Source organism: Macaca fascicularis, chromosome 6 (assembly GCF_037993035.2).
Source record: "Macaca fascicularis isolate 582-1 chromosome 6, T2T-MFA8v1.1".
Taxonomy (NCBI): domain Eukaryota; kingdom Metazoa; phylum Chordata; class Mammalia; order Primates; family Cercopithecidae; genus Macaca; species Macaca fascicularis.
Window position 1 is genome coordinate 142,709,827 of NC_088380.1, and position 21,158 is coordinate 142,730,984.

Consider the following 21,158-nt stretch of genomic DNA (forward strand, 5'->3'; position numbering starts at 1 on the left):
TTACCTTTTTAAGATTAAAAAAATTATGAAATATAACTGATTCCAAGGGTTTCTATTAAGGGAATTATATATTATTTTAGAATTCATGTATCTTTAAATAATGTAGCTGTTGTCTTGCTTTTAATTTCATGATGAATACTAAGACTGGTTTTGTGATCATTATTCTCTTTACGTAAATTCTACATGTCTCTACTGTTAAAAGCTATCTTTTTGTTATAGTAAAATTGGTTTAGAGTGGTTAACAGTTTAAAGAGGGATTTGTGATGATATCTGTTCATTTTCATAGGGTTGGGGAGCAGAATATCACCGGCAGGATGTAACCAGCACCCCATGTTGGATTGAGATTCATCTTCATGGGCCTCTTCAGTGGCTGGATAAAGTCCTTACTCAGATGGGCTCCCCTCTGAACCCCATATCTTCTGTTTCATAATGCAGAAGTATTCTTTTCAATTATATTGTTAGTGGACTTGTTTTAATTTTAGAGAAACTTTGAGTACAGATACTGTGAGCTTACATGGAAAACAGATATTACAGCTTATTTTTTTCTACATAATTGTGACCAATACATTTGTATTTTGTGATGAATCTACATTTGTTTGTATTCATGTTCATGTGATTAACTCTCAGAAGTGTTGTAAAAGATGCAGAGTAAGTATTATGCCCCAGTTCAGAAATTTGGCATTGATCTTAAACTGGAACATGCTTTTACTTTATTGCCCTAAAATTTTTTTATTTGTTAAATTTATTTGAAAATGCATCACATGATGAAAAGTTATAGTAGCTTATAAGAGGGTATATACAGTGAAGAGTAAGTTTTCCCTCCTACTCTTGATCTTCCAGAAGATGTACTTTTACCAGTTTCTTTGTCCCACCAACTTAAAGTATAATTCATTGTTTTGCAAAAGTGTATGGTAGGGGCTTAAACGAAACTATAAACAAAGTTTTATTTGAAGGAACACTATGCACTGCTCTAACCAGTAGTGTTCAGTAAAAGCAAAATGATAGTTTTCTAGATGACATAAAATTTACATTTAATACAGATAAGTGTTCTTCAGTGTAATGTGACTTCATGCTATATATCTTTTGTAAAACATTTCCTTTTTTAAAAAAAATTATTGCAAATAACTGATCTCAAGTATATGTCATTTACTCAAAATCTGTCATAAGCATTACTTTATAGCAAGTGACAGTGCATGCACAGCCTTGTTCAACTATGTTTGCTGCTTTTGGACAATGTTGCAAGAACTCTATTTTTGACATGCATTAATCTTTTATTTTGCACTTTTATGGGTGACAGTTTTTAGCGTAACCTTTGATAAAATACACTCAAGTGACTTGGACTTAGATGCTTATCCTTACATCCTTGGTACCTTTTTTGTATTAACAAACACTGCAATTTATAGATTACATTTGTAGGAAGTTATGCTTTTTTCTGGTTTTTGTTTTACTTTCAACCTAGGTTATAAGACTGTATATTCTATAGCTCCAACTTAAGGTGCCTTTTTAATTCACTACAGGTTCATGGGTGTTACCAGTGCTGACGAATCATGTAGTTAATCCCATTGCTCTTACTTGTGTCAGCCTCCCTATGCAAGGACCTATGCACTGGAGCCGTAGGAGGCTCTTCAGTTCGGCCCCAAGGATGAGGCTACTGATCTGATACTAAATGAATCAGCAGTGGATGTAGGGATAGCTGATTTTAAAACACTCAACTGGGCGCAGTGGCTCATGCCTGTAATCCCAGCACTTTGGGAGGCCAAGGCAGGCGGATCACGATGTCAGGAGTTCGAGACCAGCCTGGCTAAATGGTGAAACCCTGTCTCTACTAAAAATACAAAAATTAGCCAGGCTTGGTGGCACGTGCCTGTAGTCCCAGCTACTCAGGAGGCTGAGGCAGAAGAATCACTTGAACCTGGGAGGCGGAGGTTGTGGTGAGCCGAGATCACACCACTGCACTCCAGCCTGGGCGACAGAGCGAAACTCCGTCTCAGAAAACAAAACAAAACACTCATTCATCAACGAATATAGACTCTTCTCTCATTTATCAATGATGCTCTTTTTCCATTTTTTAAGTACTTACGTGGAAGCTAGTCTCCCAAAACACCAATCTTTAGAGAGAAAAGACATGAATGAAAACTCTAAAATATCCATTTAATCAATCATGTTTTTGGCTTTGGATAAAGGACTTTGAACCAGTTTTTTTCTCGGGAGTCGTCAAATGGACACTTAGTTATGACATGAGAATGAAGAAATTATTTTGGAAAAAAAAATACCTAATTTACCTATCAGTGAAAGCTTTATTTTCTGGTGCCTTTCGAAAGTATATGGAGTCATGTAATTCTTCTGTTTAAAATGTTAGTTTGGTTTGACTTCCACTTTGTCCTTTCTGCTTTTGTGAAGAAAAAAAAAAAAAAAAAAGCATTTTCGAGGAAAGAATTATGCAATTTCTTTTGTTTTCTGTGTCATTATTTATTGCTTTTTCAATGTGCAGCCAGTGGATGGTTTTAGTTCTTTCAGATGAATTGCCATTTGTGTTTCAGCTCACAGTTCTTTGCTGGGTAAAAGAAATACTTTCTGACAGTCACCTGAGCCTTAAATGTAAGTATTACATGACATGCATTCTGTTTCTTCCAGAGTTCTGTCGGCCACATGAGAGAGAATATTTGCTTACTTGATAGAACTTTGACATTTTCATCATTCTTTTACTTACCAGGCTTACGGCACGATCTCTGGAACAAATTTGTGGAAAAAAATTACTCCGATTGAATAATGGATGTATGTAATCAACTTCATTGGGCTGCAGTAAACTAGTGGAAATTAAAGAGTTGTTTTATTGGTGTTTTCTACTGTGAGTTAATTAAAAATTGTTTTTATTTGAGGTCGTTATGTCACAGTATTGAGTTAAAAAGATCTTACATGATTGGCTTTTTCTTTGTTTTCTCTTAGGAGTTGTGTCTCATGAATGACAGTACTAAAGTTATTAACAATTAAGAGTTTGACAGAGAACTATAAGCCTGTTGTATCTCTTAAAAGTTGTCAACTCCACACCCTCGGACTTTAAATGAAAACTTTATTCAGTCCAGCTATTCTTACAGTCCCTAAGGATTTTCATTTATCTATATATAGGAAATAAAATTTGCTAGTAAGATTTTTAAAAACTGGCTACTGAAAGGAAAGTACCTCTGAAAGAAACCATTTTAGCAAATTATGGTTATACGTTTTAATCTACAGAATGTTTTATAGTAAAATTCTAGCACCACTAGAATAATCACATAGCATGTACAGTATGTTTATGCTGGCTGAAAAGACAGAATCTGGGAATAATAAAATTGCAACCAGTTTGGTAATGCAAAAAGCAGAATAGAATGAAATCTCAGTAATGAATTAAAGCAACAAAAATGTTGACTGGCAAAAAAGCAAGATATAAGAGATGCAATGGCTTAACATCTGTACATAATATTTATGGTCTGGTCAGTATTGGTCTGGTCAGTATTGCCTGGCTGACATGAAATGTAAACTAGTAGGCACGTTATTGATCTACTAACATTAACCTTTTTTTTTTTTTTAAAGAGGAAATTTAAGGAAGACGTCAATCAAAATGTCAAATATGTGTGTCAGAATATAAATAATTTTTCACAATGTATTGTTGCTATATTAAAAAAAATAGAATTGGTTGGGTTTCTGAGGTGAAATCCAGAGTAAGAGTACTAGACAGTTCAACAAGCCACATCTAATAGCACAGATAGAGGATGTAGCTATTTTATACCTTTCATAACAGTTGAGAGTAAGATATCCTTCAGGATATGATCATTAAGTACTCATACCTGAAATCTGTTGTCAAGATTAGAAATGGGGTTCATGTTAAAAACCCTCCATATTACCTGAGGGTACCTGTGGGGAACAGTTCCTTCCCATGTGGTAGTATTTTGTTGGAAGAGAAAGTTTATACGAAAAATGAAATTCTACCAACAGCAGAGAAACTCTAAAAAGTTTGATAGTACCTATCAAAGTGCTGTACTTCTGTGATAGAGAACATCTGATATACCAATTTAGATCTATTTCTTTATACTTTTTCTAGTCATTTGCTTGATAGTGCTTTGGATCATTATCACCTTTGCCACTTAAAATATATAAATACCCTTTTTACTTCATAAGGAAGAAGAATTTTTTTGATAATTACTGAGTTCAGCCTTTTGTGATGACTTATATTTTGGACCTATATTTTAACTTTAAAGAATGTCAGATCCCTTCTTTGTCTTACTAGTTAAATCCTCACCTATTCTCTTGGGTATAAATATAAATGTGTGTCATCGTTATATTGTTCAGCTAGATGAGCAAGTGTCTTAGGGTAGTAGGTAGCCTGGTGGTTTTAGAAGTGTTTGGTGATTTTTATGGAGAGAGTTTTCCTAAGTGGTGGTTTATAGGTGGTATCAGATATTATTAGGGCAGCTTTTGGGGGACTAATCTCAGGTCCCCCAGAGCAGCAGCATTTTTCTCATTGATATAAGTAAAATTCTTAACTTTTCTTATCATACAAGATGCATGAATCGAATGTGAGAATTGAAGGCATTTCTTCTGCATAAACAAAGAATTCAACCTGCTGGAAAGAAACCTGGACAGTTCTTTGGAATTTGCTAAATTGCAGTTTAGTATGTCCTGATTACAGAGTGACAATATTTATCAAGCCTTTGTTATATTGGATTATCTTATCTTCTAAAATACAACTGTATTATAATTGAAATGACAGCCCAAAATTGGATGGTTTACCAAAACCAATGAAAGGGGTTTCACACATCAGTTTTTATTTCTGTTTTGAAGAGCACATGCTATATAATAATTGCTAGTAGCAATTGCAGTAAAACAGGTGATAAGTTATTTTCTATGAAAAGATCCAGTCCTAGAGCAGGATTCTTCGATCATTCATGGCAGAGTGAAAAAGGTTTGTATGGTTCTTGTCCAGATAACTCAGTTCTTAAAATTCTTCAAATGATCATAAACCATTATCCTTTAAAGGTTTATTTGAAGATGCTGTTAAAGTACATAATTTTGTGTACAGGTAGATTCCCCCCTCATTAATAGTGCCTTAATTAATACAGACTGGTGTTAGCTATAACAAAACTCCAGTAAGGCCAAAGAATCCGAAGTTCTTTGTAAAAAAAAAAAAAAAAACTTTTAGGGTCAGATTTTCCCTTCTAATATCATTGGAGATAATGTTGCGTTGATTTATTCATAAAGTATTTTAACTATAGGAACTCTAGAAGATAATGGTTAGGGAAGTGATTTTTTTTTTTTTAACATGGTTGGCGTAAGTTGTATTTTGAAATTCACTTATTTTAAAATTGAAGAGGATTGTAATCATGGAAACAGATGTTTGTGTCTACCTGCCCACATTTTCTTAAGATATTTCATATGCAGATAATGAAGACCAAGCTGATGGCTGCACTGTAGGTCTGCTGCTTATTTGTATTTGTTTTGCTTCTGTTTATGTTGTAGAAGCTGAAATTCTAGCAACATGCTTCAATTCTGTTATTTTGATACTTATAAAAATGTATTAGGTTTTACTATATTGTGCTTTTCAAAGCCATAACTCTTAAGAACTTTGTTTTTGCATATTGTTTGCTAGTTCTTTATTTTAATAAACCTCAAAACTTGCTTAATGTGTCTTTTTTTGTTTTGTTTTGTTCTGGAGTTGGCCTGCCTGCGTTTGAGTCATGGGCCTCATAGCTTAGACAAGTTGCTTAACCACTCTATGCCTCACTTGCCTGACCTGTAAAGGAAAAGTCTACTTCATAGGAAGGATTTAAGGGACGATTAGTTGAAGTGTAATACAAGTACAGTATTTAGAACAGTACTTAGAACGTAAGAACTCAAATCTTAAAATTATTACTATCTTTTACATTTCTACTAGTTCTTTAATTCAGAATAATTACTTCTGATGTTGCTTAACCTCAGTGTATCAACCTTTGATTATCCACTTTGTGAATTTATGATTTTTTATTTTCTTTTGTCTTCTTTTTTGAAAAAATTTTAAATCACAGACTGACTTTGCATCATTGTCACTGTGGTGCACACTTTCACCAACCTCTGAATTACATATAGAAGACGTGCAAACTCATTCTAATTAGAAAGGAATGGTGGGCGAGGCGTGGTGGCTCACGCCTGTAATCCCAGCACTTTGGGAGGCTGAGGCAGGTGGATCACCTAAGGTCGGGAGTTCAAGACAAGCCTGACCGACATGGTGAAACCCCGTCTCTACTAAAAATACAAAATTAGCCGGGTGTGGTGGCGCATACCTGTAATCCCAGCTGAGACAGGAGAATCGCTGGAACCCAGGAGGCTGAGGCTGCATCGAGCCACGATCATGCCATTGCACGCCAGCTTGGGCAACAAGAGCAAAACTCCATCTCAAAAATATATATATATATATATGGAATGGTGAAAAATCATGTGCCCTTGCCAGAAATGTAGAAAAACCAAACTACATATTTTAACCCTAAAAGGATAAATGTAAAAGCACTCGTTCCCTTTTTTTTTTTTTAAGGAAAGACTTCCGGTATTCAAGCTTGTCCAGCCCGCACCCATGGGCTGCATGTGGTCCAGGACAGCTTTGAATATGGCCCAACACAAATTGGTAAATTTTCTTAAAACATCATGAGATTGTTTTGCAAGTTTTTTTGTTTGGTTGGTTTTTTTTTTTTTTTTTTGCTCATCAGCTATCGTTAGTGTTTAATGTATTTTATGTGTGGCCCAAGATAATTATACTTCATTGTGGCTTAGGGAAGCCAAAAGATTGGACATTCCTACCAATTTCTGAGAATCAGTTCATTCCTATGCCTTTTTTTACTTAAAAGGCATTTTGTAAGGTATTTTGTAGCAACATCACTGGTTGTTTTAGAAGTGTATTTTTTTAAAAAGCACATTTGTCCTGGCAGAAGAAGGTTCAGTGAGCACTAAGGATGTTGGCTTCTCTTGGGTTTAAGATAATTAGTTTTCAGGTTGCTATAGCCAAAACAGTTCAGGTGATGAGACAGTGGGTCTCATCAGGTGATGGGACAGTGGCTAATACTATTTGTATTACAGCAGTTTTGATGCAGGTATCATTTTATAAACATTTTTAAGGTTGTCAGTAGGCTGCAGCAATGTTTATAAGGGAGTACTTATTTAGAGCTCTATAGTATTTATGATTGAAAGAAGGAAGCATTTTTAAAACACTCCTCCCATTTAACGTTTTAAATATTACTGATTTTTGTCGTCGAATTTGTAAGTCTATAATAAACTTTGCAAAAACAAAAATAACTTATTCTTTCTATCTAAATTGGTTTTTTTTTTTTTTTAAAGGGTAATGGGCAATACAAAGAAGAGCTATGGGCCGCTTGCTTAACCGTCTCCATGTTAAAGTATGTCGGATGGGAGGTGGGAAGAGGGATTTAGACTGGTGGTTAAGACTTATTATCCATATTGTATCAAGTGGGTGTGTGTGTAATTCCTAGTGAGAGATTTTCTGAGAGGGTTTATTGATGTTTAGAGATGGATTTTGAAAAGATGCTTATACTTTGTCTTAATCACCCCTTCCCCATCTAATAAGTTGCCTCCATTATTTCATTTTAAATAATACTTTCATCTGAGATAAATGCTGAGAATTTTAACGGTGAGAAAAGTAAAAACTGAAACCCCCAAACCAGTAGCAAAGGTTTATGAGTGTGCCCTTCTAACCTGTTCTGGTAGTCACTGTACATTGATCCTTGGCTTTCTTTCACAGATACTTTACTGATTATGGATGGAGCAGCTCTAGCTCCTTTTTTGAAAGAGTTCTTAGAGAAGTTGGTTTGGTTCCAAAGTGTTTCTTGAGTTCTTTGTACCTAAGAAAGCTTTTCATTCTGTGTAGCATTTATCACCATCCAACATATTATATATTTATTTACCCTGTTTATTATTATCTTACCTCATGGGAATGTAAGATCTGTGAGGACAGACCTGTGTTGCCCCTGCTAGAACAGTTCTTGATATAAGTAAGCATGCCAGTATTTGTTGAATTAATGAGAGTACTGAAGCAGGATGTGAATTTTTTAAGTATTTAGAATTTACCTTTTAAATAATGTAATAATATACTTCTTAGTTGAATTGTTTCTAGCTCAATGTTTTATTAGATCTCTTTATGCCTGAGAAGTGGTTTGATGTGGGGTGGGGTATTGAGAGGGTTGGCTAAAGTATAATTGAGAAGAAAGGGGGAAATTCAGCTAAGAAAGCTCTCATATCCTTTCTCTTTGAACTTTTGGACTTTGCTCCAAAGTTACCAAATTCTTGGAATTGTTGCTTGTAGAACCTGCAAAATTAATAGTCAAGTTAGAGCTTTTAACCTGTTAACATTTAATATTTTCCCAAAGAAAGTAGACAGGGCATAGTTTCCTTGATACACTTGACAAGAGAAAATAACCGCAAAAAGTATACTTTTAATTTCAGAGCTTACAGAAGCTGAGGTGTTAAAAATTTTGTAGTGTGATTTTAGTGCCATGGTTTAGACTCCATAATATCCTTCCCTAACTGTTGTACATAAGGGGCAAGCCTTTCGTTGCACTCAGGTGGGAGTGGGAACATAAGATAAAACCAATATATGAACCATATTTGTGCTTCAGAATAAAAGATTAATTTTGCGGAAGAGTGTGTGTGGGTGATATAGGGGGAGAAGTTCAGGAAGAAGAAACAACAAAGGGTCTGGAGGGCTTTTTAGATTTTATCCACTTTATAGTTTTGCCAACATTAGTTCAGAAGTGTAATTAACAGTAGACTTTCCCTAATTGCCTTTTGTTTACATAAAATTTTGTGAAATGTGGTTTTCATTAACTTAGAATTGTTTAGACCAAGTTAGTGAATTCAGTGAAGGTGAAGAATGCAGGCACAAACTAGTAATGTGTAAATAGTAAGGCTGGAGAGATGATGTTCATATGAAAAGAAGGTCCTTTCCTTTTATTGTCTGTTTAATAAACTGCTGTAAGCTTACCAGTGCCCATTTGCCCTTTCATTGCAGAACACCTGTGTCCAGCTGGATACCACATTTCCTAGCTTTCTTTTCAGCTAGGTATGGTCATGTGACTAAGCTTGGCCAGTAGAATATTAGCAGAAGTGATAGGCACCACTTCTGCATTATATCTGGAAGAGGAATGCGCCCCTTGCTCTTTTCTCCTTCTCTGGCTGGAATGCAGATATGAAGGCAGGATCTAGAGTATGCACCTTGAAGTGGACATGGAAGCTGAGGGATGAGGATAACAGTTGTGCTACCCCTGAAACAGTACTGTGAGAAAGAAACTTGAGTGGCGGATGGCTTTGTTATAGCAGCTTGGACTGTAACCCAATTAATACTAACTTGCCAATTCAGTGATTACTACAGGTCAAGCTTTATGCTAGGCAGTAGAGCTGGAATCATAGTTCTTGTCCTCATGGAAAGTGAAGCTATAACTGAGTAGTTCCAAGTTCATTAGGTTAATCGGTTTTGGAGGGTGGAGAAGCAGGACCCACAAATGAGGGAGATTTTAAACTATAGACTCTACTCCTGTGTTTCTGAATATTTTTATTTTTTCTGGCCCTGAGCCGTATGAGCTTGTTCATTCATTTGACTAATATTTGAGGGCTTGTTAGATGTCAGGCTGAGGAATAAGAGTGGTTAAAACAAAAATTCTTTCTCTTGAGGATCTTCATTCTGGTTAATGAAGACACCAAACAAGGTAAAAAAAATATATGTGTGTGTTTACTAGTAAGTTCCAAAGAGGAAAAAAAAAAAAAAAAAAAAGCAGGAAAGGAAGATACCAGGGTTGGGGAACAAGGTGGAATTATAATTTTAGATATAGTAGCCAGGGAAGGGATCAAAGTCCAAGAAGATGAGGAAGTTGTTATGTGAAACAGTGATTTAACCAGTTCTTATTCAAGGCAATTCAGAAGGCATGTGAATGTTACTGCAATGATCTGTGCTTTTCTGCAGGAAAAGGAGTAATTCAAGCAGAAATAGCTAAAGGTACAAACTTTTAAATTGTTTGTTCTTTAGTCTCTGCAGGAGATACAGTAATAACTGAAGTGTTACCTAGGTGGAGACAGGAAACGTTAGTTGCTAACAACTTTGGATTACCACCCCTAGGAAACTAGCCACTTGGAAGACCAGTCAATAAAGGAATGTTCAACTCAGTATTTCACCTGATACGAGGTTAGTTTAAGGTGGAAAATCAAAGGATACGTGCTTAGATGTAAATATACCTTTCAAATTTACTTTAACCTCTAGCTCTGTTTTCCCACTGTATTTCATTCAATAAATATTTATTGCCTATTTTCTGTTTAAAACTATGCTAGGCATTGAGAAAACAGCAGTGAACAGGATAGATGATATCCCTGTTCTCTGTTCATACAACTTACAGTTACTAGTGGGAAGAAGCATTGGGCTACTAATTATGCAGTTATTTAGTAGCTGTGATTGGGGAGGCAATATGGGGTTTTGAGCGGATATAATCTTACCTCAGGATTTAGGCAAGCCCTTTCTGAGGAAGAAACATTTACCTGGAGACATGAAGGATGAGAAGGCATCAAGCCAGAGGAAGGAGGAGAGACAAATAGCTTAGGCAGAGGAGCTTTAGGGATTGAAAGGCCACTGGAGTGTAAGAGGAGTGAGAGAAGACGAGGCTGGTGGGACCAGATGATTCTGGTCCTTATTAGGCTTTTGTGTTTAATCCTGAGAGCAAAGAGAAGCCATTGGTATATATGCTGGAGCTGGAGGCAGATGTGTTTATTGAGTGAGGAGAGACAAAAATGGAAGTAGAACTTTGAGTTAGGGTTGTGATGGTGGACATGGACAGGAGTAGAGTGGTGCCTAGGGGGTGATGAGTTACATATTGGAGGATGAGGAAGAGTTTAGGGTCAATAATGACCACCATGCCTTTTTTACTTTGGGCAGCCATACGCTGGTGCAATCTATTCAGATGAAGACTGAAGGAGGATCTAATTTAGACAGATGATGAGTTTTAGGCTTGTTGAGTTTGAAGTTTCCCATGAGATACCCAAATGGAGGTGTTGAGTGGGCTCAGGGATAGTGTGGAGAGAGTCATCTGAAAAGCAACTGAAGCCATGAGAGCAAATGAGATAGTTTAAGGGGAAAGTGCAAAGTGAGAAAAGATCCAGAATAGCTGTCCTCCAATTCTGGGCATACCTGTTGGGAAGTACAGACCTCTTTACTGTTTCCTGATAGCACGTGGCTGATAAAGGACAGGTCACTGACAGGAAGCAGTTGTTTGTACCGCTGCACGCACTTCTGAAATGGCCATCCTGGTTAATAATGATAGCTCACATTCAGGGCATTTACTACATGTCAAACATGAGCTGAACACTGTACTGATCATGTTTCACTCCGTATTGAAAATCCTTTGAAGCAGGTATTGTCATCTCTATTCTACAGATGATGAAACGGGCTATCAGAAATATGATGAAGGCATGGAGTGGACAACCAAGCTCAGGTCATTGGCTCCAGGACTCAGACTCTTGGTCACCACTATGCTACCTCTCCTTGGCTCCTAGCATCTGCAACTACCTCCCCACCATGATCTTCAGCCTCTCCCCCAACCCCCACCAACAAAAATGTCTTCCTCTACCCTCTTGGCTGCTCCTGGTGGCTGGTTATAGCAGAGGAAGCCAAACACCTGTGACATGGGCCCTATTCCTATTTTTAGCCTGCCATGCCCTGTCTCCAAAGGTGATTTCAAGACATCTTGGAACTGGTGGGAGAGCAAAGGGCAGGAGGATGTGTGCACAGGTCTACTCCCAGACAGTCATCTCTCTTAGCTTGGGCTGCTTCAACAAAATGCCATAGACTGGGTAGCTTAAACAGAAATTTATTTTCTCACAGTTCTGTAAGCTAGAAGTCCTCCAAGATTAGAGTTCCGGCTGAGTCGGTTTCTATTGAGGGCCCTCTTCCTAGTTTGCAGATAACCATCTTCTCAGTGTGTCCTCATATAGCCTTTTCTCAGTGCCTGCGCCTGACCAGAGTTGAGAGCTCTCTGTGGTCCTGCAAGGACACTAATCCTATCAGAACAGAGCTCCACCCTTATGATTTCATATAACTTCACTTTCTTACTCTAAATACAGCCACTCTTGGGGTTAGGGCTTCAACGTAGGAATCTTGGGAAGACATATGCGTTCAATTTTAACACCATCTAAATATCCAATCACCACATTGTAGTCCACTTATTCTAAATATCTGTAGAGGGCAGATGTGAATTCAGACACATCCCTGCTGCTCAGAAGAGAATCTGGGGCTGGGTTCAACATGAGAAAGAACCCATTACCTCTCAGTCCAATACTATCCTAGAAAAGAGAACCATGTTACTTGGGTTCACAATGCTGGGAGATAGTACCCTTACTGACCCTGTGTGTTTTCTAGATTCCAGGTCTGTGCAGGCTCAATTACCCAGAAACTTATTCCCAAAGTATCTATTCATCTGAAGTGGCCAAGCATTTGACTTAGGTGGCTGAGGCCACTGCAACCCTGTAGAGACATCAGAGAGATCCCAAAAGCCTCCTGGATTACTCTGGTTTGAGCTGATTCTGGCCCAGGAACTACAAGTGAATCTTAAGCCAGTCATGAGTAGATGATGTTCATCTACTCATGTTCTTCCATGAAGGAACCAGTCTTTGCATTTGTTTGTGGTCACAAAAGACAGTGGGCCCTAGTGAGAGCACATCCTGTTGGGGGGGGGTCTCCTTCTCCCAGCAGCAGTGCTGCTTCAAGCCTATAGCTCAGTTCTACAAATAGCTATCATTTGGACGCTCATTTTGTACAAGCATTATGCTAGCATGTTATTGGTTATAATAACTTTGGTTACACTCTATTATTCAAACTTGTAGAGCTAGGTGATATAATACCCATTTTGCAGATGAGGGAATAGGCTCAAATAGGTTATTTGCACAAGGCCATACAGCTAGTGAGAGGTGGAGCTGGGATTTAAAGCCAGGCATTTGAACTCCAGAGCTTGTACGTTTGACCGCTCTGCATACTGCCATCAGATCTGGCCACCACCACATGTGGTGGAGGGATACTCTGCCTCTACATTAGTCTCCTAATCCCTCAGACCAAGCCCTCAGACCAAGGCTGAAGGGTCCCCCATTTCAGCAGCCTGTGATTTTGTATGCCAGCCACGGGCCCTCATATTTCTCACATTTATTTCCATCTAGTCCTCTCTGCAACCAAGGTTCATGGAGATTAGCTTGGGTTACCTTTATTATAGGCTGCAGAGGTTTGGCTACCTTTCTGAAGACCAAACTGAAATGCTGTATGAGGTGATCATAGAATTGGCATTGTTAGGACCTGGTGGGTATTAGTTCTGGAAGGCGTGGAGAATCAAGCCCGGGGAGGCTTTTCTGGTTTCTATGCCTCCTCTCCAGTGCTTCCTGGGATAGGAGCCAGGAGGGAATCTTGGGCACTGACTGGCTGGGCTGGGCCTCAGGAGCCCTGGCCAATCTCTCTTCCCCAACCTCAATCTGGCCTCAGGAACCAGTTTCAGTGTCACAGCTCTTAGAATTGTTGCAGAATTTTGTGCCTGTACGCATTTGGCCAGAGCCAAGAGTCCTTAGTTGTCTAAAGATTGCCAAAGCCCAAGTGACCCTGGCGTGGGTCAGAATGACTGGATTAGCCAGTCTGTCAAATTCATTTTCAGTCAAACCTTCTCTAAGCTCTAGTGCTCTAGAGCCAGGTGACTCCTGAAACGGTTTTAAAGCCCCATAAAAAGACTCCCTATAATTGGGTTAACTTTGGTTAAGGTTTTTGTAAGGTTATCACAAGCCTTTCTAGTCCCCCTCAAGTTCTTTGAAGCTGTTTTCCCCTTAACTGGGTTTATGCATCCATTTCCCTCCTGCCAGGTTCTCCAGGGCAGGCCCCCATCTCCTTTGGGAGGAAGTGCCCCATCTCCTTTGGGAGGAACTGCCACCACCTGACCTTCAGGCTCTTCCTTCACCAGATGGTTCTGGTCCAGATATGGCTCTTCAGGGGTTTCAGGCCCAGGGAAGCCCAGAGCAAAAGGGAAGATGCCAGGTGGAAGGAACTGCCCTGCAGAAAGGGTCCCCAGGAGCCCTGTTAATGGGAATTTATTCAGCAGGTCAGGCAGCAATTTTCCCTGGAGACCATCCTGAAAAAAAACTTCCCGAGGAAGTAATTGACCGACCCTGGGGAAAAGCTGAAGAGGGGGTAGTATCATCAAAATGTCCTGGGAGGGGAGGTGGGTCTCCCTTGGGTCTCCTACTCGGGATCGATCTACCCTTATCCCCTTTTCCAAAGCGGCGCAAACAATTACCAGCACGTTCTCAGCACTAGGTCTAATTGGGTGAGTTTTTATTGTAGAAATGCGGCCCCTGAAGATGTGAGACGCGTAGGTGGGCCCCTGCGCCTTTCCACTGGCCTCCCACTGCCCGTGCCCACAGAAGGAACACAGGGTCCTTAGACCCGGGCGGGACCCACTGAAACCCCGCGTTCGGTCATTTCCCCAGGGGGATGCGGCCCCGGAGTGCCAACCTTCCAAAGTTCAGGTGAGTTCACGACGCTGAGATCCTAGTGGGGTCCTCCTCGGTGTCAAGGAGCAAGAGAGGTGGTGGCAGCAGTGGGGAAACAGCCACAGGGCCTGCGAGTCCAGACAGGTAGCTCCAGGCTAGTTGCACGCTCGCGGTTCCTGTCCCTTCCGTGTGCAAAGTAAGGAAGTCAGCAGGCGGCGAGCAAGCCTTCTGTGCCCGGGCTGGCGCGCCGCCTTTCAGGAAGGTTTCCCGACTGGACCCTTTGTCCAGAGGAAGAAAGATTCGGCCAAGGGATGAGAACTACGGTACCTACAGGTACTGGAATCGAGACCCTACACAGCCTCCCGACGCCTCGGTCTCCCTTTCCGCTGAGGTTGCCACTCTAGTTCAGGAAGGGTCTTTGGGTCAGGGCGCAGTGTTCCCAGGGGCCAGCGATCCCCGGCATCATGCCCTCTCTACCAGGCTCAAGCTGGCTGCTCTTGGCTAGGTTGGGACTGGGCGCCCGGCGGCCGTGGCTCAGTCCCACACTACACCGGCCGCGTCTTCCAGGGCGCGCGGGCATCGCGCAGCGAGCGGTCGTGGGGCAGCGCGGCAAAGGCCGAATGGCGCAGCTGGCAACCGATGAAGAGGACGACGAGCGCCACCGAGAGCAGCAGCAGGAAGAAGAGCAGCAGGTAGGTGGGCAGGTCGGGCTTTGTGGCCGCGCCGTCCCGCATACCGCGCGCAGTGGCCAGCTCCAGCGGCAAAGCGCCTTCTGCCTTGACCGTGGCTCCTGGGGCCAGCGCGCTGTCTACCGCCGCCTCGGGGCCGCCCGTGGCGTTGAATATGTCGCCGTACATGGCCCGCGGGTCCCGCCGACCCCAGCCGGACCGCTTCACTTGGCCTGGAGCATACTGGCGAAACCCGGCGCCTCCATGGCGCGCCTCTCCCGCCCTGCCGCGCTCAACTGACCGAGAGTCAGTGCCTTGGGCTGGCGGGGACTGCAAAGACCCCAGGACGCGTCCGCTCACTCGCCTCTGCGCTCAGCTGCCTTCCCTGCCGGCGGGCGGACCCCAGTGCTCGGAGCTGGAGAGTTCTATGCCGCGTCCTCGGGCTCACCGTTTCTCACCGTCGCCACCAGGACAGAGGTCCCAGTCACTGACTCGTCTTTCGGCTTTACAACAGCCAGCTCAGCTCGGACCCTCAGCTCCAGTGAGCTCCAGGTGCCGGGCACCTCTGGGCTGCGGCTGCTGGGAGAGGCACTCAGCGAGTGCAGCCGCAGCCGGGGGTCTCTGCTCAGCGCTGGTGGCAGAGCGCACGGAGGGCGGGTGGCCAGAGAGTCCTCCGCATCCTCCGGCGCTGCCGTCACCGCAGCGTCTCGGAGCAGTCCTGCAGCCTCGGGTCCCTGTCGAGACGCCCGGTGTTCGGCGAGCTTGTCCCCACTCGCTCCGGCTGCTGCACTCCTGTTTTGAGCAGGAGACTGAGCTTTCTGGCGGCTCTGAGCGCGCTCTGGTCCCGGGCGGGGGTGCGGGGGAGGGGCGGGACTGGCGGCGGCTGCCCGGGGGGACGGCTGCGAACCAATGAGGGCAAGAGAGGACGCGGCTGCGACTGCCCCCGGCCTGGCCTCACATCACTCACGGACAGAGGGACAGAGACAGGGACAGAGAGAAAGAGAGAAAAGCACGGGGTCACAGGAAGACTGACGGGCAAAGACACAGTTACAGACCTATGAACAGAGCCACACGCCAAACAGGGACAAACCGTTGAGGTAAGCAAACCAACTCAGAGACAAAGCTCAGCCGAGCGTGCACACCTGCATTCATCCTCCTACTTGACAGGCTCCCTCCAGGTATGGCCTGGTTTGTTCCGAGTGCCCACTGGCTGTTGGGTAGCTCAGGCCGGGCACACCACCTCCAAGGGTGTGCAGACGCGCTCCTAGACAAGCATATTCAAGCTGAGACTGGTTCCATGGACCCCGTGTCCTCTCCGGCTGCGTCCTGCCAGTCTGTGTGCATTCTGCACCGTGTGCACAAATGTTCAGCTCTCTTTTGCCTATTCTGCCTGGGCACAGAGGGGCAAGAAAAGGACACGGCGCTAGTAGTTCCCCCCCCCCCCCCGCCCGCTCTTGGCAGCCCTGGAAAGGTGAGGTGGCCAGGACAGAGGTGTGCAATCAGTTGGATTGAGTGGGGAGGTATCTCCTTTCCCAGGAGTCTGAACTGCTCACTTCCTCTGAGAATTCTTCCAGGCCCCCCAGACCAGAGTGGGAACAACTACCCTGGACCACCACAGCCCCTGCACTTCTTAACAAGCACCACCCCTCACTTCTGGCCTGGCATTTTCTTTCAGGGCCAGAATTAGGGGGAGGTGGGTGAGAAGCCTAGGGCGCAATACTGAGTGACACACTCACTCTCAAGAGTCCACAAGTGCAGGGCTGGGAGTAGGCGTCTCCTTCAGTTTTGCCCCTAGATGCGTCACCCCTCACCCTGGTCCAGCCCTGTTGTCTGCTCATTTGTCAGAGACCCTCAAAGGGTCAGCCAAGTTCACATCTGTGTCTTCTCCTCTTTTCCTCTTCCCACATTCAGGTGTGCAATACATGGGGAGAGCTTGGTGACACCGGCTGAGAGAGCCAGTAGAAAGATGAGTTCGTTATTCTCTCTTCCCACCTCATGCCTGGCCATCAGCATAACAAGAACAACCAAGGTGTGCAGACCTTGGCCAGAGCTCATACCCACAAATCCCTGCTCAGCCCGGCAGAGTCACCTCTGTGAGCTCTTTGTCGAAGTTGAAACTGTGGTTCCAAGTCCTGACTCTACAGTGTTTACCAAATGAGGTACAAAAATGCCCTCTTTGATGTTTTTCACTTAGTCCCAGAGATAGGCCTGTGGGGGTTTCAGCAGGGCTTGACAGGATTCAGCACTGCCCCATCTGCCCAATCAGCATCCCAGGCAGAGCCCTCCTTGGTCCCGGGGGGCTGCCCGGTCTGCTTCCAGTGCACAGGGTGCTGGGCCCCTCCACGTGGCTGCTGCCACTGCCTCATTTTCCAGATGGCAAAGTTGGCTCTGAGAGGGTCCAGGGCTTATCCGTGTTAGCACAGGACAGCCACCATGTATCCGTGACATAGTAGCAGCAGTGGCAGTGGGCCCTCGGGAGATGGGGGGAGTCCCTTTCTCTGAAGACCTGACCTGTTTCAGACAGCATTTTTCTCAGCCAGCAGCATGCTAGAGAACATTATGTGAAGCCAGAACAGGCCTACTCATCAGGACTTTCAGCCAGGGGGAGACTTAGCTCGTCAGTTGGATGGAGGGGGTTGGGATGGAGGTGATGCTCCTGCTGTCAGTAACTTCCTGGGTCCTGGGAAGGCATGAATGGCTTCACCAATGAGTGGTGAGACCTGATTCAAAAATAAACGGCATAACATTCACCAGCCTGGTGAATCTCGAAACTGACTCCATCCCATCATCTGATCTGACCAGAGACTGGCAGGCTGACAGGACCACAGGACAGAACTGGAGACACCCTTTCTGGGATAGGAGACAAAGCCCTTTTGGAGCTTTCTCCTTGCAGAATCCTTTCTCCCTCACACCCCATCCTCTCTCCAGTTACCCCACTCCACTAACCAAACTGCAACCACTTCGAAAGCCCTGGCAAGACCATTCTCCAAGCCTCCTATGGACTATTCTCATTAGGAAAGCCGCTTCATTCCAGAGTCTGGGCTTGCTCTACTTGCTATTTAGTTATTAAAATGGTTATTGTAGGCTGGGCGTGGTGGCTCACACCTGCAATCCTAGCACTTATGGAGGCGGAGGCAGGTGGATCACCTGAGGTCAGGAGTTCAAGACTAGCCTGACCAATATGGTAAAACCCCATCTCTACTAAAAATACAAAGAAATTAGCCAGGTGTGGTGGCTGGTGCCTGTAATCCCAGCTACTTGGGAATGCAGGACTTGGGTTGCTCAGTTTGGGGTTTGGCCTAGAATTTCCACCTGGGGTCTATATGGGAAGTGGCATGGCCTACCTTCCCCACTTTCTCTCAGGTCCACCATAATCCTAGATATGAACCCAGGAGGGGGACTTACTGACACCAGGCAGCTCATTTGGGAGGTTCTAAGTGGAATCTGGGTAAGGCCTCAGCCCTTTGGGCTGTAAAATGAGGGGTGATGGTAAATAGGTGTTTTCTGGTCCTCCTCTGGAAACACGCTGTGATTGTCCAGGAAATGGTGTGGAGCAGGGTGTCTGCAAAGGGTTTGGTGTGGATGAAAGGTCCCTGCAGCTCCACTGGTCACAGTGGCAGGACGGGGATGGTGGTGAAACAGGGATGATGGTGGTGGTGGTGGTGGTGGTAGTTGTGGGCAGGGAAGTCTTTGAACCTGATGTCCCCAACACTGCTCATTCCTTCCCCACAGCCGCTGCTGTTCCCATGCTGCATTTTATAGAAATGACACACGCAAGGTCTCCCACCTGTGAATGAAGAAGCTGGGACTCGGATGCGGAAAGTGGGGCTCCAGAGTCCATGCACGTAGCCACTATAATGAACCATCTGCCATGGCAGAATGATTCTAGTAACTAACATTCCTGGCCCTCTTACCACAGGCTGAGCACTAGGTGGGGGCTTAGCATTCATCTTTCTCCCCACAGCAACCTGTGATAGGCACTTCTATCACCCTCATTTTCTTAAGGAGAAAGCCAGAACCCCAGGAAGTGGTGTCACTTGCCAAGATCACATAGCTGGTCATGGTGCAGGGGACCCTCCAACTGTGGTCTGTGCTTGTCCACTCAGTCTGAAGCTGCATTTTGTAAAGAGAAGCTCAACAGAGAACATGTGGTCAAACTGCCTTCCCTTTTAGTACAGTCGGAGGAGGTATCTTGCCTTTTGGGGGGGCCCTGAAGTGGGGAGGGTACTGTTTCTTTTCTGAAAGATGTTCAGGGCCCTGAGAGGGCAGTCACGTTCCCTGCACATCCCCGGGCAGGAAATTAAACAAGGCTGGTACTGAGTAAATGCAGAGATGAAGTTTACACAGCTCTTTATACAAGCCAGAGTGACTTTCCATTAAGGGAGCTTTGTGTCACCATACATTTAAGTCTTTGGAAAAGATTATAAAAAGGGGCTTAGAGGTTGGCTTTGACAGGCAGAGGTCACGGGGTGGGACCTCAGGGCAACCTCTTTCCCATTATGTAGTTGTTGAGTGACACGCTTTTCTTCCCTGCTGACCTGTCTGCGGAGAAACCGAGGGAGGCAAGGCAAGGGTGCCTTTCCTGCCAGTGAGAGCCATTTGGCAGCTGTTTAATGGAAACTTGGGAGACTGGGAGCATTAGAGGCCCAGGATTTCATAAACTGTGCCACGCAGGCCTGTGGTGCCTGGTGGAGCTATTTCTGTTTCTTCCACACACCAAGGGAATTATTATTAAACTACTCAGCGTGACGCAGAAGCTGGGGGTGAAGATCAAAGGTGAAAAATCGCTGTCTGAAGGTTGAAGTCGGTTGCTGCTGGCGTGGTTTCCCCGTGTGGTGTGAGTCTGCCGGGTTGGGGTCGGTGGCTGCTGGCGTGGTTTCCCTGTGTGGTGTGAGTCTGCCGGGTTGGGGTTGGTGGCTGCTGGCGTGGTTTCCCTGTGTGGTGTGAGTCTGCCGGGTTGGGGTTGGTGGCTGCTGGCGTGGTTTCCCTGTGTGGTGTGAGTCTGCCGGAGCATGGAATGGCCGCTCCCTCTGTGAGTACGGACGATGCCCTTGCTTTCAGAATCGTTCTGTTTGTTTTTTAAATCATCACCCTGTTAGTGACTTTCTGTTTGTTTGTTTGTTTTAGATGACTTTGGCAACCATAGTGGTTGGTGACTTTAAGGTTCCATTTTAGAATGACCTTTTCTTTTTTTTTTGGAGATGGAGTCCCACTCTGTCGCCCAGGCTGGAGTGCAGTGGCGTGATCTCAGCTCACTGCAACCTTCGCCTCCCGGGTTCAAAGTGATTCTCCTGCCTCAGCCTCCCAAGTAGCTGGGATTACAAGCACCAGCCACCACACCCGGCTAATTTCTTTGTATTTTTAGTAGAGACGCGGTTTCACCATATTGGTCAGGCTGGTCTTGAACTCCTGACCTCAGGTGATCCACCTGCCTCCGCCTCCATAAGTGCTAGGATTGCAGGTGTGAGCCACCACGCCCGGCCTACAATAACCATTTTAATAACTAAATAGCAAGTAGAGCAAGCCCAGACTCTGGAATGAAGCGGCTTTCCTAATGAGAATAGTCCATAGGAGGCTTGGAGAATGGTCTTGCCAGGGCTTTTGAAGTGGCTGCAGTTTGGTTAGTGGAGTGGGGTAACTGGAGAGAGGATGGGGTGTGAGGGAGAAAGGATTCTACAAGGAGAAAGCTCTGAAAGGGCTTTGTCTCCTATCCCAGAAAGGGTGTCTCCAGTTCTGTCCTGTGGTCCTGTCAGCCTGCCAGTCTCTGGTCAGATCAGATGATGGGATGGAGTCAGTTTCGAGATTCACCAGGCTGGTGAATGTTATGCCGTTTATTTTTGAATCAGGTCTCACCACTCATTGGTTAGCACCTCAACATTTTTTTCTATGGCCTCAATGACATGTGACCTCATCTGCCTCTCTGAGTCCCTTTAGCAGTGTAACCTCAAGCCAAGTAGGTTACAGCCTGTAGGACCC

The 21,158-nt window shown here is 44.2% G+C and overlaps 1 protein-coding gene and 1 non-coding gene across 4 annotated transcripts in view; one reads left to right on the plus strand and one right to left on the minus strand.

Annotated features, from left to right (window-relative positions):
- SMAD5 (SMAD family member 5) overlaps nucleotides 1-5,652 on the plus strand; it is a 49,159-nt gene extending 43,507 nt beyond the window's left edge. For all 3 annotated transcript variants that reach the window (XM_005557848.5, XM_073994274.1, XM_005557844.4), the window contains exon 7: nucleotides 287-5,652. In XM_005557848.5, the coding sequence (XP_005557905.1) occupies nucleotides 287-430 (144 nt within the window). In that variant the 3' untranslated portion in view covers nucleotides 431-5,652. The remainder of the gene's footprint in view (nucleotides 1-286) is intronic.
- An 8,683-nt stretch (nucleotides 5,653-14,335) lies between these two features.
- On the minus strand, nucleotides 14,336-15,993 carry LOC101865158 (small integral membrane protein 32). Its single transcript, XR_006698866.2, has one exon. It is a non-coding gene; the product is annotated as a small integral membrane protein 32 (transcript).
- Between the last annotated feature and the right edge of the window lie 5,165 nt (nucleotides 15,994-21,158).